At 33.3% G+C, this 16313-nt stretch overlaps 1 protein-coding gene across 1 annotated transcript; it reads left to right on the top strand.

Moving 5' to 3' along the window:
- The first annotated feature begins 8593 nt into the window (after window positions 1-8593).
- Window positions 8594-12127, top strand: LOC149509700 (cytochrome b6). The gene is made up of 2 exons (XM_089757676.1): window positions 8594-9023; window positions 9848-12127. Exons 1-2 carry the CDS (start codon window positions 9018-9020, stop codon window positions 10487-10489), a joined length of 648 nt encoding a protein of 215 aa, XP_089613802.1. The 5' UTR covers window positions 8594-9017; the 3' UTR covers window positions 10490-12127.
- The last annotated feature ends 4186 nt before the right edge of the window (window positions 12128-16313 follow it).

Here is a 16313-nt window from a genome sequence, read left to right as displayed (position 1 = left end):
TGATTGTATCAATATTCTTTTATTTTTTTTTATTCTATTTTTTATTTAGTTCTTATTTTTTTAATAATTTTTTTCTTTATTCTCGAGTCAATTATTTATTTTTTTAGTTTACCGTCTTCGAATGATTTTTAGTTTACAGTCTTCGAATGATTAGGAGTTGGATTTTCATTGATTAGGAATTAGATTTTTAATATCACTAACTATTTTTTTTTTTATTTTCTATTCGTGCATAATGATTATTTTAATATTGTTAATTTTAATATTGTTGTTAATTTTAATATTGTTAATATTGTATTATTTATTATATTGTATGATTTATTCATTACTATATTTTTTAGTTATTACTATATTTTGTATTTATTACTATATTTCATTATTTATTTCTTATTTTATTAATTATTTATTATTTTCGTGTCGGTTCTATATATATTTATAAATTATATTTATTTATTATTTATGTATTATCACAGTTATAGATATTTATTTAAATTATATTTATATATTAAATATATTAAAATATTAAATTATATTTATATTTTATATATTAAATATATTAAAATATGAAATTATATTTATATATATTTATAAATTATATTTATTTATTATTTATGTATTATCACAGTTATAGATATTTATTTAAATTATATTTATATATTAAATATATTAAAATATTAAATTATATTTATATTTTATATATTAAATATATTAAAATATGAAATTATATTTATATATTAAATATATTAAAATATGAAATTATATTTATATATTAAATATATTAAAATATGAAATTATATTTATATATTAAATATATTAAAATATGAAATTATATTTATATATTAAATATATTAAAATATGAAATTATATTTAAATAAATATCTATAAATAATATAATAATAAAATAAACTAATAAAATAAACAAATAAATAATAAATAAATAATTAAAATAAACTAATAAAATAAACAAATAAATAAGAAATAAATAATAAATAAATAATACAATAATAAAAAAAACAAAGCAAATCGTATTTATTCTATTAATTCTATAATTTGAATTTGATCCGATCAAAATAGGATTTTAGAAAAGGATAGGATAGGATTATTTTTAGAAATAAGGAATAAAGAAATGATGGATAAATACAAGCGATCTTTTCGTAGGCGTTTGCCCCCGATCCAATCGGGGGATCGAATTGATTATAGAAACATGAGTTTAATTAGTCGATTTATTAGTGAACAAGGAAAAATCTTATCTAGGCGAGTAAATAGATTGACTTTAAAACAACAACGATTAATTACTATTGCTATAAAACAAGCTCGTATTTTATCTTCGTTACCCTTTATTAATAATGAGAAACGATTTGAAAGAAGGGAGTCGACCGCTAGAACTAGAACCAGAAATGAGAAACGATTTGAAAGAAGAGAGTCGACCGCTAGAACTACTGCTCTTAGAACCAGAAATAAATAGGCTTACCCTTCAATTGACTCAAAATTATCAAACGTAGACTGATGCTTTATTCAAAAAATCTGATAATCAAAATTGTCGTGTCGTAAGAAAAAAGAAATAAATAAAAGAATCGAATCGGGTTGGGGAAGAAAAATAAATTTTTTTTTTTTTTATTGAGCGTCTTCGCTCATCTTGTTTTCTTGTTTTGATGACCTTATCAGAATTTTTTTATCATATTAATTTCTACTCTACCTCCCTCGAGTTCATTCTCGAGGGAACCCCATTTCATTTAAAGCATTTCGGTGGATTCCTTCCGATCTCCTTATTTTATAATCTCGTTGGAAATCATATAAAGACAATTCCTATTTGAGATAGCTATTTGTGCAAGTATTTTACGATTAAGAAGCAACTGTTTCTTGTACCGATTTTTTATTAATCTACTATAATTATAGGATACCCCCATTCCTCGAATTCCTGCATTTATTCGAGTGATCCACAAACGACGAAAATATCTTTTTTTCCTATCTCTATCCCGATCAGCCGAAACCAAAGCTCTTACTCTTTGTCTCCGAGCTATATATCCCTCTTTCATTCTGGTCATTGAATAAAAGAAATTTTGATGAATAACTAATTCTTTCTTTCAGTTATTCTTTTCTAGTCTATTAATAACAAAACGGATTCTTCCAATGTATAAAATAAAAATTCCAATGGCTTTTGCTACTATAACCGTCCCGCCCACGATTTTTCCTTTTTTCTAGGCATTTCATTTCGCCTTGAAATAAGAAATTGTATTGATACTAGGTATCAAAAAAAGCATATTAACTAAAATAAAGGAGTAAATAGAAATGGATAAATAAATAGTGGGTTCCATCGTTTCTATGGTTACTTCTTAAACGGTGAGGTCCCCTCTATACACCGGAGCTCATTCCTTCATTTAACATTTAATTGGTAACTTGTACAGTTCACACTCTTCGGCTCTACTCATAAATTTTTCAGTAATAGATCTTTCACAACGAGATCTATCTTATACAGTAACGGTATGTAATTAGGAGGATTAATTGGGTAGCTGACCCTGTTAGTCCGTTCTTTGCAAGAGTCGAAGCATAATCTTTTTGCTTTTTAAATAGGATTTTCCCCGCTTAATGGATAAGCATTTGCTACCAATGGGGAATTTTTAAAAAATTCCAAGATTGGATTTGCGCCAATGGAAACCATAAATTTCATACACAATAGAAGGATATGGTAGATCTATCTTTTTTAGATAGTGAACGGAAGAACCCCATTCTATTCACTGGTACTGATCGTTGATACTGAAAAATTGTTTCCTTTTTCTCAGCCCATGATCTGAACAAGTCGCACATACACCCTAGTACATCTTCCTCGGCGCTGAGGACATCCCCGAAGAGCAGGGGCTTTCGTGACATTTCTAATTGGCTGTCTTGCATTTCTAATAAGTTGTTTAATAGTTGGCATGCTGAATCATATACAATCATATACATAATAGACTGGTTTAGATCGATCCTAACCAGATGATTATGAATTACTTCTTTTTCTCTTTAATAGATTAATAAAATATTAATCTATTAAAGAGAAAAAGAAGGAAAGGAATAAGAGGGATTAAATCAATCTAAATCAAAATTAAATGGTGTTCCATTGTCGTCAAATGGTGGTCTTCCATTGCCATTGTCGTCAAATGGTGGTCTTCCATTGCCATTGTCGTCAAATGGTGGTCTTCCATTGCCATTGTCGTCAAATGGTGGTCTTCCATTGCCATTGTCGTCAAATGGTGGTCTTCCATTGCCATTGTCGTCAAATGGTGGTCTTCCATTGCCATTGTCGTCAAATGGTGGTCTTCCATTGCCATTGTCGTCAAATGGTGGTCTTCCATTGCCATTGTCGTCAAATGGTGGTCTTCCATTGCCATTGTCGTTAACTAGTCTCCATTTTTTATTCACTATAGGTTTGTTATTCACTATAGGTTTGTTATTCACTATAGGTTTGTTATTCACTATAGGTTTTTCATTCACTATAGGTTTTTCATTCACTATAGGTTTTTCATTCACTATAGGTTTTTCATTCACTATAGGTTTGTTATTCACTATAGGTTTTTCATTCACTATAGGTTTTTCATTCACTATAGGTTTTTCATTCACTATAGGTTTTTCATTCACTATAGGTCTCGATTCTGTACGCACTATATGATCCACAATTCCATGATCTTTGGCTTCTTTTGCTGACATAAAATTATCTCTTTCCATGTCTTTGTTTATAACCCATCGGGGCTGGCCCGTTCTTTGTACATAAGCCTCTATGATGTCTTCTTGCATTTTCATTACTTCGTCTGTTTCCATGACCCAGTCTTTGAAGCCATCATCCTTAAGCATACTAATAGGTTGATGGATCATTACCCTGATGATATAACATACTTCTAACTCACATAATGAGGCGAGAAGAATAGCTATAGAATTGAACAACCGTACAGGCATTTTTTGCGCATTGCATACGGCTTTACAATTGCATACGGCTTTACAATGGAATTCTCTTTTTTCTTTCATCGAAAAAAAGAGAAAATATAGAGTCTATTAGACCCAGATTAATAAATAATCCAATTACCATCCTTCTTTTTCTTTTTTTTTCGGAAAAGTTTAAAAATACTATGATGGCTCCGTTGCTTTATATATTTATTTCGTCTGTGATTCAGCAATCCCAAAGTTTCTTTTTTTTTTTGAAAAAAAAAAAAGAAAGAAAAAAAATAGTCTTTTTTTTTTTCGTACTCTTTCATAACATAAATATTGTTAATAGCCTCTGGTAGGAAAAGAAAAAAAGTTTGTGACGCCTGAGATGGGCCCACGATAGCTAAGATCAAATTGGAAATGCCCCTTCTCTCATACTACTCTTTCGATACATAATCTAATATTTTTTTTTGAAAAAAAAAAAAAGAAATAAAAAAAAAATTTCATATCGAATTCAAAGTGCCATGCTATTATTACTTACTAATTCATATTTCATATGGCGAAGGCATAGTCTTCTTTTTTCTTTCCATCAATAATAAAAAAAAAAAACTCATTGGCGCCGAGCGTGAGGGAATGCTCTGCGTTTGGTAATTTCTCCTCCGACCAAGAGAAAAGCTGCGATTGAAGCGGTCAATCCCATGGCTAGTGTATGCACATCTGGTTCCACTGCTTGCATAGTATCAAAAAGAGATAATCCAGATACTATCCCTCCGCCAGGAGAGTTTATAAAAAAAAACAGGTCTCGGCTATTACTCTCTATACTGAGATAGATCATAATACCCGCAAGTTGATTCGAGGTCTGGATATCAAGCTCTTTGCCCAAAAAAAGCAATCTTTCTCGATAAATTCGGTTGATTAGGATAAAATTGTATCCCTTAGTAGCCGTACAGGCACCTTTTGATGCATACGGTTCAACAAAAATTGCGAAAAAAAATCAATGTGTAGATTCCAGCCATCCTTTGTTTTTTCTAGTCGGACCTTTCTAACTTCTAATTTCTAATGAAGGGGCTTTTTCTTACATTTTTTAAATAAAATGAAATTTAAAATTAAATTAAAGAAAGATGAGTTTTGGCCCGTTTTCCTATAATATAGAAAAAATTCGCTAAACTTATTGCACAAACTTTTCATTGATCCATTTTTTTTTCATTGCGATTCAATCCAAATCACGATGTCATTTTCTTGTTCCTGAATGGGGTTCGTCAATTTTTTATTCAATTTTTTTAGGTTTATGCTCTACTCCGAGTAAAGATCTGCCCGATTTTTATTTGCACATATAGGACAAATGACCCAATACCACGTCTTTTTGCTATGATTTCATTTCCTTTTTTTATTTTAATTTAATTCCTTTTTCTTTCATGTTTTTCGCCAAATATTCAACGTATTTCCCATATTATTCGATTGATTAACAGTTTGAAATCGCTCTTATTTATAATTAAAAAAAAAAAGAAAAATTATGATTATGATATAGGTGGTAATCATAAATATATTACCAATTGGGTTTTTTCTAAACGGAGCCTGGATACTTCATTTTATCAGTCCAACCAAGCCAACCATAAATCATTCTAATTGAAAATATTAATCTGGATACACCCCCATGAAATGGATCTCTAATTGCACTTCATTACACTTCCCGCTACAAATTTTTGATAATTCAATCAATCTTTTTGGGGCGAAACAGGGGATATCTCGATCGGGCGAGAGAACGGGGGAATCCCATATGACCCAATATATTTGACAAGTCGCACTATATGTCAACCCAGCTTGCATCGTTATCTCCCGGAACTTGAAAAGGAACTTTTGGAATACCAACAGGCATAAAGTAAAAAGAATGTAAAATTATATTTCGCTTTGATTGTGGAAGCGTAATACGTAATGTAATACGTAATAATGGTCTTATCTTAATAATATGTAATATTATATTTCACTTTGATTGTGGAAGCGTAATACGTAATGTAATACGTAATAATGGTCTTATCTTAATAATATGTAATATTATAATATGTAATATTATATTTCACTTTGATTGTGGAAGCGTAATACGTAATGTAATACGTAATAATGGTCTTATCTTAATAATATGTAATATTATAATATGTAATATTATATTTCACTTTGATTGTGGAAGCGTAATACGTAATGTAATACGTAATAATGGTCTTATCTTAATAATATGTAATAATGGTCTTAATAATATGGGCCTTTATCATATTTTATACATAGATAGACTAAGGCCATAAAATAAAGAAAGGCGGAATGAATGAAAGAGAATTCTTACGAATAGGTCCTTTGAATGATGAACAAATAGGGATGCATTCATTCATAAAAAATAGGATCAACCCCCATTGCGTATTGATACTTATCGAGTATAGAATAGATCTGCTTCTCTTTTTTCTTCTGAGCCGAATTCTTCCCTTATTACTAATGGAATAGAACAAACATTAATCCTTTCTCCGAAAGAATCCACCGAAAAGGGGAGGTATTCCAATGCAATAAAGTTACATAGTGTCTATTTTTCGTTGATTTGATAAAGGGGTATTTCCATGGGTTTGCCTTGGTATCGTGTTCATACTGTCGTATTGAATGATCCCGGTCGCTTGCTTTCTGTTCATATAATGCATACAGCTCTGGTTGCTGGTTGGGCCGGTTCAATGGCTCTATATGAATTAGCTGTTTTTGATCCCTCCGATCCCGTTCTTGATCCAATGTGGAGACAAGGTATGTTCGTTATACCCTTCATGACTCGTTTAGGAATAACCAATTCATGGGGCGGTTGGAGTATTACGGGGCGGACTATAACAAATCCGGGTATTTGGAGTTACGAAGGTGTGGCCGGAGCACATATTGTGTTTTCTGGCTTGTGCTTCTTGGCAGCTATCTGGCATTGGGTATATTGGGATCTAGAAATTTTTTGTGATGAGCGCACAGGAAAACCCTCTTTGGATTTGCCCAAGATTTTTGGAATTCATTTATTTCTCTCAGGAGTGGCTTGCTTTGGCTTTGGCGCATTTCATGTAACAGGATTGTATGGTCCTGGAATATGGGTGTCCGACCCTTATGGACTAACCGGAAAGGTACAACCTGTAAATCCAGCGTGGGGCGTGGAAGGTTTTGATCCTTTTGTTCCGGGAGGAATAGCCTCTCATCATATTGCAGCAGGGACATTGGGCATATTAGCGGGCTTATTCCATCTTAGTGTCCGTCCGCCCCAACGTTTATACAAAGGATTACGTATGGGAAATATTGAAACCGTCCTTTCCAGTAGTATAGCTGCTGTCTTTTTTGCAGCTTTTGTTGTTACTGGAACTATGTGGTATGGTTCAGCAACTACCCCCATCGAATTATTTGGTCCTACTCGTTATCAATGGGATCAAGGATACTTCCAGCAAGAAATATATCGAAGGGTTAGTGCTGGGTTAGCCGAAAATCAAAGTTTATCAGAAGCTTGGTCTAAAATTCCTGAAAAATTAGCTTTTTATGATTACATTGGCAATAATCCGGCAAAAGGAGGATTATTCAGAGCGGGTTCAATGGACAACGGGGATGGAATAGCCGTTGGGTGGTTAGGACACCCTATCTTTAGAGATAAAGAAGGGCGTGAACTTTTTGTACGTCGTATGCCTACTTTTTTTGAAACATTTCCGGTTGTTTTGGTAGACGGAGACGGAATTGTTAGAGCGGATGTTCCTTTTAGAAGGGCAGAATCGAAGTATAGTGTCGAACAAGTAGGTGTAACTGTTGAGTTCTATGGTGGCGAACTCAATGGAGTGAGTTATAGTGATCCTGCTACTGTGAAAAAATATGCTAGACGTGCTCAATTGGGTGAAATTTTTGAATTAGATCGTGCTACTTTGAAATCCGATGGTGTTTTTCGTAGCAGTCCAAGGGGTTGGTTTACTTTTGGGCATGCTTCGTTTGCTTTGCTTTTCTTCTTCGGACACATTTGGCATGGTGCTAGAACCCTGTTCAGAGATGTTTTTGCCGGTATTGATCCAGATTTGGATGCTCAAGTGGAATTTGGAGCATTCCAAAAACTTGGAGATCCAACTACAAGAAGACAAGTAGTCTGATGCAAGATTGCTTTGTTATTTTTCGCTTCTATTTTCTGTTTGTGATTTGACATAGGCTGCTGTAAAAATCTTGATTAAAATCGCTGCCTTTTCTTTGATTCTTGTTCTTTCGTTATTTTATTCGGGAGATGATTCTAAATAAATAGGTACGGAAGCTATAATTGTAAACCACGATCGAATTTATGGAAGCATTGGTTTATACATTCCTCTTAGTATCTACTCTAGGGATAATTTTTTTCGCTATCTTTTTTCGAGAACCGCCTAAAGTTCCAACTAAAAAAATGAAATGATTTTTCATTATCTCAATTGAAGTAATGAGCCTCCCAATATTATATTGGGAGGCTCATTACTTCAATTAGTCCCCGTGTTCCTCGAATGGATCCCTTAATTGTTGAGAGGGTTGCCCAAAGGCAGTATATAAGGCGTACCCAGTAAAACTTACAAGTAAACCAGATATAGAGATGGCGACTAAAGTTGCTGTTTCCATTATTATATAATTATATAAATAATATATATAAATATAAATATAAATAATATAAATATAAATATAATTTCAAGATCACAATGGATCTATGATAAGATCGTTTATTTACAGCGGAATGATATACAAAGTCAACAGATCTCACTGAATACAAAATAAGATTTATGGCTACACAAACCGTTGAGGGTAGTTCTAGATCTGGTCCAAGACGAACTGTTGTAGGGGATTTTTTGAAACCATTGAATTCGGAATATGGTAAAGTAGCTCCTGGATGGGGAACGACTCCTTTGATGGGTGTCGCAATGGCTTTATTTTCGATATTCTTATCTATTATTTTGGAGATTTATAATTCTTCCGTTTTACTGGATGGAATTTCGCTGAATTAGATTCACAAGAACCACGAAGCCTCGCTTTTCAATACAAAAAGTGAAACTTTTAGTTCTCGGATTTTTTTTAGCCCATTCTATTTTGGTAGTTCGACCGCGAAATTTTTTTTGTTTCTGTATTTCCGGAATATGAGTGTGTGACTTGTTATAATTGATCCTATTGATAGTACAGAAAATGGGTCTGTCCTCTTGATCGAGATAGTTTTATCCCGTCGGATAGCCATTCTAGTATCTGGAGCACGGAATATATGAAATGGATCACGAAGTATTCGAACTATGATTCATACTTAATATTCAAACCTCGCGGCCGGACTCAAAAAAAAAAAAAATTTTCAAAGAAAGAGGTTTTTTATTTATAAATCGAGAAATTTTTTCTTCTTTCAAACTCTCATTTAGTTTATGCTTATTTTGATCAAAGGACAAACCTTTCTTTTCTTTGTATTTTTATTTATTATATCTATTCTATTCATTGAATAAGTGATGATCCAATAATTCTTACTCAAAGAATCTTTGGACTTAGTTTGAAGGTTTTATTGAATCATCGCGGTTCTGGTATGAATCTGAAGTTTCAATTGATTCATAGGGTCTTAACAAGAGAATTCCTATTAAAAATAAAGAAAACAAGAATAAAGCCACATTCCATATAAATAACAAATCAAAGCAAAGAAAAAGAAAAGAAATAAGTAGGTAAATAGAAGATTCAAGAGGCCTGATCAACATAAAGACGAATGCGCCGACTTGATTTTTTGGCATTATAATTACAACTACAAAAAAGAGCTTTCGGATTTTTACTCTTTTGTGTCTTCAGATAAAATTGAATGAAAAGATTAAGAAGTTTCAAACTTTCTATTCCATATCCGTTTCAGCTATTATTTGGGTGTTTTTGTTTGAGCTGTACGAGATGAAATTCTCATATACGGTTCTCAGGGGGGGAGTCCTCTTGGTTTACCTATCTCAATAAAGTCTATGATTGGTTCGAAGAACGCCTCGAGATTCAGGCGATTGCAGATGATATAACTAGTAAATATGTTCCTCCTCATGTTAACATATTTTATTGTCTAGGAGGAATTACGCTTACTTGTTTTTTGGTACAAGTAGCTACAGGATTTGCTATGACTTTTTACTATCGTCCAACCGTTACTGAGGCTTTTACTTCTGTTCAATACATAATGACTGAAGCTAACTTTGGTTGGTTAATCCGATCAGTTCATCGATGGTCGGCAAGTATGATGGTCTTAATGATGATCCTGCACGTATTTCGTGTCTATCTCACTGGTGGTTTTAAAAAACCTCGCGAATTGACTTGGGTTACAGGCGTGGTTCTGGCTGTGTTGACTGCATCTTTTGGTGTAACAGGTTATTCCTTACCTTGGGACCAAATTGGTTATTGGGCAGTCAAAATCGTAACAGGCGTTCCGGAAGCTATTCCGGTAATAGGATCGCCTTTGGTAGAGTTATTGCGTGGAAGTGCTAGTGTGGGACAATCCACTTTGACCCGTTTTTATAGTTTACACACTTTTGTATTACCCCTTCTTACTGCTGTATTTATGTTAATGCATTTCCTAATGATACGTAAGCAAGGCATTTCTGGTCCTTTATAGAGAATATAGACCATAGCTATATTGTAACCAATCATTTATCTTATTACTTGCCAATCATTTATCTTATTACTTGGGGGAGGAACAATAGTATTTCATTGCTACAAATATGGATTGTTGAAAAAAAAAAAAAAATAAGACATGTATTTGGATATTTCCTTTCAACTCCACAATATTCTATTATTTATTTGATATGACATGAATAGTTGAAGGGAATTCCCCGAAGAGAAAATGGATTATGGGAGTGTGTGACTTGAACTATTGATTGGGCCATGCAGAAATATGCCTTTATCTGCTACATTGGAATTCACAACCAAATGTGTCTTTGTTCCAACCACCGTGTAAGCCCCATACAAAGGATAGGCTGGTTCGCTTGAAGAGAATCTTTTCTATGATCAGACCTGACGATGTCGTGTATGAACAGGGCTCCGTAAGATCCAGTAGAATAAGTGATTTGGCATAATGCAAATTAGATTTTATTTATTTATTTTTATTTTTTTTTTACTTTCTTATCTTAATAGTATGAAAATACATTCATTTCTTCTGCATCGACCCGATTTATTATTATTATACTATCGGAGTGAAACAAGGGATCTAAAGAAGAGCAAAGGCTAGACTATATTAGTAACAAGTAAATCCTTTGTATGTAAAAAATCTCGATATATTTTTGGGATAAAGGTGAATCGCAAGGCCTAAGACGACCCAGAAAGCACTTGATCACGATCAACTTTGTACGCCTACTTGGGTATTGAGCATTTACCTGTAAAAATGGCATTCCTTGGAATGTATAGTTGCAACTTCGTAAAATGGAATCAGGTAACTTTTTTCTTACATATGAAATCATTCATATATGTGTGGATAACATATAGATTCATTTTATATGTATCCGTTTGTATCCATTTGATTCGATTGATTTTTGCTTGAGCCGGATGATGAAAAATTATCATGTCCGGTTCCTTCGGGGGATGGATCTAGAAAAATTCACCTATCCTAATAACAAAAAAACCTGACTTGAACGATCCTGTATTAAGAGCTAAATTAGCTAAAGGTATGGGTCATAATTATTATGGGGAACCCGCATGGCCCAATGATCTTTTATATATTTTTCCAGTAGTAATTCTCGGTACTATTGCTTGTAACGTAGGCTTAGCGGTTCTAGAACCTTCAATGATTGGTGAACCCGCGGATCCATTTGCAACTCCTTTGGAAATATTACCTGAATGGTATTTCTTTCCTGTATTTCAAATACTTCGTACAGTACCTAACAAGTTATTGGGTGTTCTTTTAATGGTTTCAGTACCTGCGGGATTATTAACAGTACCTTTTTTGGAAAATGTTAATAAATTCCAAAATCCATTTCGTCGTCCAGTAGCGACAACCGTTTTTTTGATTGGTACTGCGGTGGCCCTTTGGTTGGGTATTGGAGCAACATTACCGATTGATAAATCCCTAACTTTAGGTCTTTTTTAAATTGAATCAATTTTAAAATAAAATATCATGATGTGCGTATCTAGGGAGTAGTCACTTCAAAGTCAAAGTGAATTCTCCCTAGATACATTTATTCAATTCTGGTCCCAATATATGGATTGTGCTGAAGGTTCAAAATCCATTTTCGTTTTTTTTTTTTTTTTTCTAATTTTCTAAAGTAAAAAAAAAAAAAATGAAATAAATCCTAAATCCAATGGATTTAAAATTTTGGTAAATCAATTTCGCAATGCTTTTCTACTTCTTTTCTAGAATGCCCAATATTTGTTTTACATCTTCTATGCGAAAGTGTTCAATTTTCATAAGGTCTTCTTGACTGTTATTCAAAAGGTCCAATAATGTATGTATATTGGACTTTTTGAGACAATTATAGATCCTGGGAGGCAATTCTGATTGGTCAATAAAAATATATTTCAATGCTATTTCTTTTTTCTTTTTTCTTAGTTTAGCTAATCTATCATGAAAAGGAAAAAAAGGTAAAGTAACGTTGTGTTGATTGTTTTCTAAATGTAAGTTTTCTTCTTCCGCATCTAGAAAGGGAATAAATAAATCAATCAAATTCCGAGAGGCTTCATGAAGTGCTTCTTTAGGAGTTAAACTTCCATTTGTCCATATTTCTAGAAAAAGTATCTCCTGTTTTTCATTATCATTCCCATAACAATGAATACTATGATTCGCATTTCGAACAGGCATGAATACAGCATCTATAGGATAACTTCCGTCGTGAAAGTTCTTTGGCGTTTTTATACCGTATCCTCTATTTCTCTCGATTTGTAATCCAATACACAAATCAATTGGTTCGGTTAGGCTAGCTATATGCTGTGTATTATCAACGATTTCCACAGAAGGCGGTAAGATGATGTCTTGAGCAGTTACATATCCGGGACCCTTGGCACAAATAAAGGCGTTACGAGTTCCATACAAATTACTTCTCAATACAATTGCTTTTAAATTCATTAAAATTTCATGTACTGATTCTTGAATACCTACTATGGTAGAATATTCGTGTGGTATTTTCTCAGATTTTGCACGTGTAATACATGTTCCTTCTATTTCTCCAAGCAAAGCTCTTCGCATCGCAATGCCTATTGTGTCGGCTTGGCCTTTCATAAGTGGAGACAGAATAAAGCGTCCATAATAAAGACGCTTACTATCTGTTCTTGATTCAACACACTTCCACTGCAGTGTCCGAGTAGAGACTTTTACTTTCTCTCGAACCATAGTAATATTATTTTATTTGATCAGATCATTGAATCATTTATTTCTCTTGAAATCTCTTTAGTGTTTATTTCTACACACGTTTTTTTTTAGGAGGTCTACAGCCATTATGTGGCATAGGGGTTACATCCCGTACGAAACTTAATAGTATACCACTTCTACGAATAGCTCGTAATGCTCCATCTCTTCCGAGACCAGGACCTTTTATCAGAACTTCCACTCGTCGCATACCTTGGTCTACTACTGCTCGAATAGCATTTCTCGCTGCGGTTTGAGCAGCAAAAGGAGTCCCTCTTCTTGGACCCTTGAATCCACAAGTACCGGCGGAGGAAGAAGAAATTACCTGACCCCGTACATCTGTAATAGTAACAATGGTATTGTTGAAACTTGCTTGAACATGAATAACTCCTTTTGGTATTCTACGTGCACTTTTCCGTGCACTACTGCGCCCATTCCTACGTGAACCAACTTTTGGTATAGGTTTTGCCATATTTTATCATTTCATAAGGATAAGTCAGAGATATATGGATATATCCATTTCATGTCAAAACAGATCTTCTATTTTTATTTGTTCATCGCTTTCTTTAAGATTAGTTTCTTTTCTTTAACTTTAAGGAGTTCTTTTTAGAATAGAAAGATTATCCTTGTCTCTGTTTATGTCTCGGGTTGGAACAAATTACGACAATTCGTCCCCTCCTACGGATTAGTCGACATTTTTCACAAATTTTACGAACGGAAGCCCTTATTTTCATAGTTGTTATTCCTTAAATTTTTCCGAATCTACTTATTGGAAGAAAATAAGTTTCTTGAAATTTTTGAACCTTGAATTGGATCCCCCTGAAAGGAATCTTGAAGTTGAAAAAACTACCTAATCGTTCGAATCCTTGTTGCGGAGTCTATAAATTATACGCCCCCTGGTTGAATCATAAGCACTTACTTCACTTTTGTTGACTCTATCCCACGGTGGTATACGTATAAAACTCGATCGGACCCTTCCTGAAACATAACCTAGAATCAGATCTTCATTATCTAAAGGAATCTGGAGTGGACGTGATTCACTAATTAAACCTCCATGAATCCATTTTTGTTCTTTTATTCCAGGTAAAACTTCCTTGACGTATCAACTACTGTAGGGCAGGAGGAGTTCTATTAGACAACCCGTGCTTTTTTTTTTCACAAATGGAAAGTTTCGGATTCGGATACAATTCGGATGTTAGACAGATTACCATATATAACACAAAATTTCTCCGCCGATTCCTTCTAGTCGAGCCTCCCGGTCTGTCATTATACCCCGAGAAGTAGAAAGAATTACAATCCCCATCCCGCCTAAAATTCTAGGAATTTGTTGATAGTTAGAATAGATTCGTAGACCGGGTCGACTGATCCGTCGTAAATTTAAAATAGTTCTATATGGTCCTTTCCTATTCCTTCTATGCCGTAGGGTTAAAACCAAAAAATATTTGTTTCTTTCCCGATGTTTCCTTATGTTATCGATAAAACCTTCTCGTAAAAGTATTTTAACAATGTTTTCAGTGATGTTAGTAGATCCTATTCGAATCGTTCCTTTTCTATTCATGTCAGCATTTCGTATAGAAGTTATTATGTCAGCAATAGTGTCCTTACCCATGGTAAACTAAAATTATTGTTGCTCCCGAATTTTGATATAACCAACATGTTCTTTTTTTTTTTTTACTTAGTAAAGGTATATACGTGAGACACAATCTACTAATTAATCTATGTCATTTAAATACTCTAATTTAAATACTATAACTATATTGAATTGAGGTCTCGTCTTATAATACCTCAGGAGCTAATGAAACTATTTTAGTGAAATTTAACTGTCTCAATTCCCCGGCGATCGCACCAAAAATTCGAGTTCCTTTTGGATTTCCTTTTTGATCAATGACAACTGCAGCATTGTCATCATATCGTATTATCATACCGTTGTCGCGTTTGAGTTCTTTACAAGTACGTACAATTACAGCTCTGATCACTTCTGATCTTTCTAGAGGTGCCTTTGGTACTGCTTTCTTGATCACAGCAACAATAACGTCACCAATATGAGCATATCGGCGATTACTAGCTCCTATGACTCGAATACACATTAATTCTCGGGCCCCGCTGTTATCTGCTACATTCAAATGGGTCTGAGGTTGAATCATTTTTTTTAATCTCTTCTTTCAATGGAACAAAGGACGAAGAAAAAAAGAAATATTGTTTGTCAAAAAAAAAAAAAAAAGGAAACCCGCAATTGTTTTTTTTATTCCCAAGACTTCTTTCCTTTGGTTCTATATTCCTATCCTGAAATAATGAATTGAGTTTTTATAGGCATTTTGGACGCCGCTATTGAAATAGCCTTTCTTGCTATATTTTCGGCTACTCCGCTCATTTCATAAAGTATTCTGCCCGGTTTAACGACAGCTACCCAATACTCGGGAGATCCTTTCCCCGAACCCATACGTGTTTCTGTAGATCTTACCGTAACTGGTTTGTCTGGAAATATACGTACCCATATTTTTCCACCACGGCGTACATTTCGTGTCATTGCGCGGCGCCCCGCTTCTATTTGTCTAGATGTAATCCAAGCGGGTTCAAGTGCTTGAAGAGCATATCTACCGAAACAAATGCGATTACCTCGATAAGATATTCCTTTCATTCTTCCTCTATGTTGGTTACGAAATCTGGTTCTTTTTGGGTTATAGTTGATGGTTGTTTATTAATTCCATCTCTACTACAGAACTGGACATGAGAGTTTCTTCTCATCCAGCTCCTCGCGAAAAAAATGACTAAAAAATATTTTATTTTATTCTTAAGATATATAGGTAGTTACTGAATAATAGATTGAATCCTGGGATTCTTTGCTTTGAGATTTTATCTGATCTATTTGAGATTTTATCTGATCTATTATAAATTTGTATATCTTGTTTGGATATATATTGGATATATATATAAGTAATTAAACATGGATTCTATTTATAGATAATGTCTTATCTTGTTTTTGTTATAATGTTATAACGAATCTTTATTTTGTTTTGTCTTTTTTTATCATATTCATCTCGGATCGACAAAAATTTAACAATCAAATAAAATGAAAATAAAATTTTTAAAATGAAAATAAAAAAAA

Source organism: Durio zibethinus, unplaced genomic scaffold (assembly GCF_047325235.1).
Source record: "Durio zibethinus cultivar Kanyao isolate XHJ-2024 unplaced genomic scaffold, ASM4732523v1 HiC_scaffold_125, whole genome shotgun sequence".
In the NCBI taxonomy this organism is placed as follows: Eukaryota; Viridiplantae; Streptophyta; class Magnoliopsida; order Malvales; family Malvaceae; genus Durio; species Durio zibethinus.
This window is presented reverse-complemented; position numbering and strand designations above follow the sequence as displayed.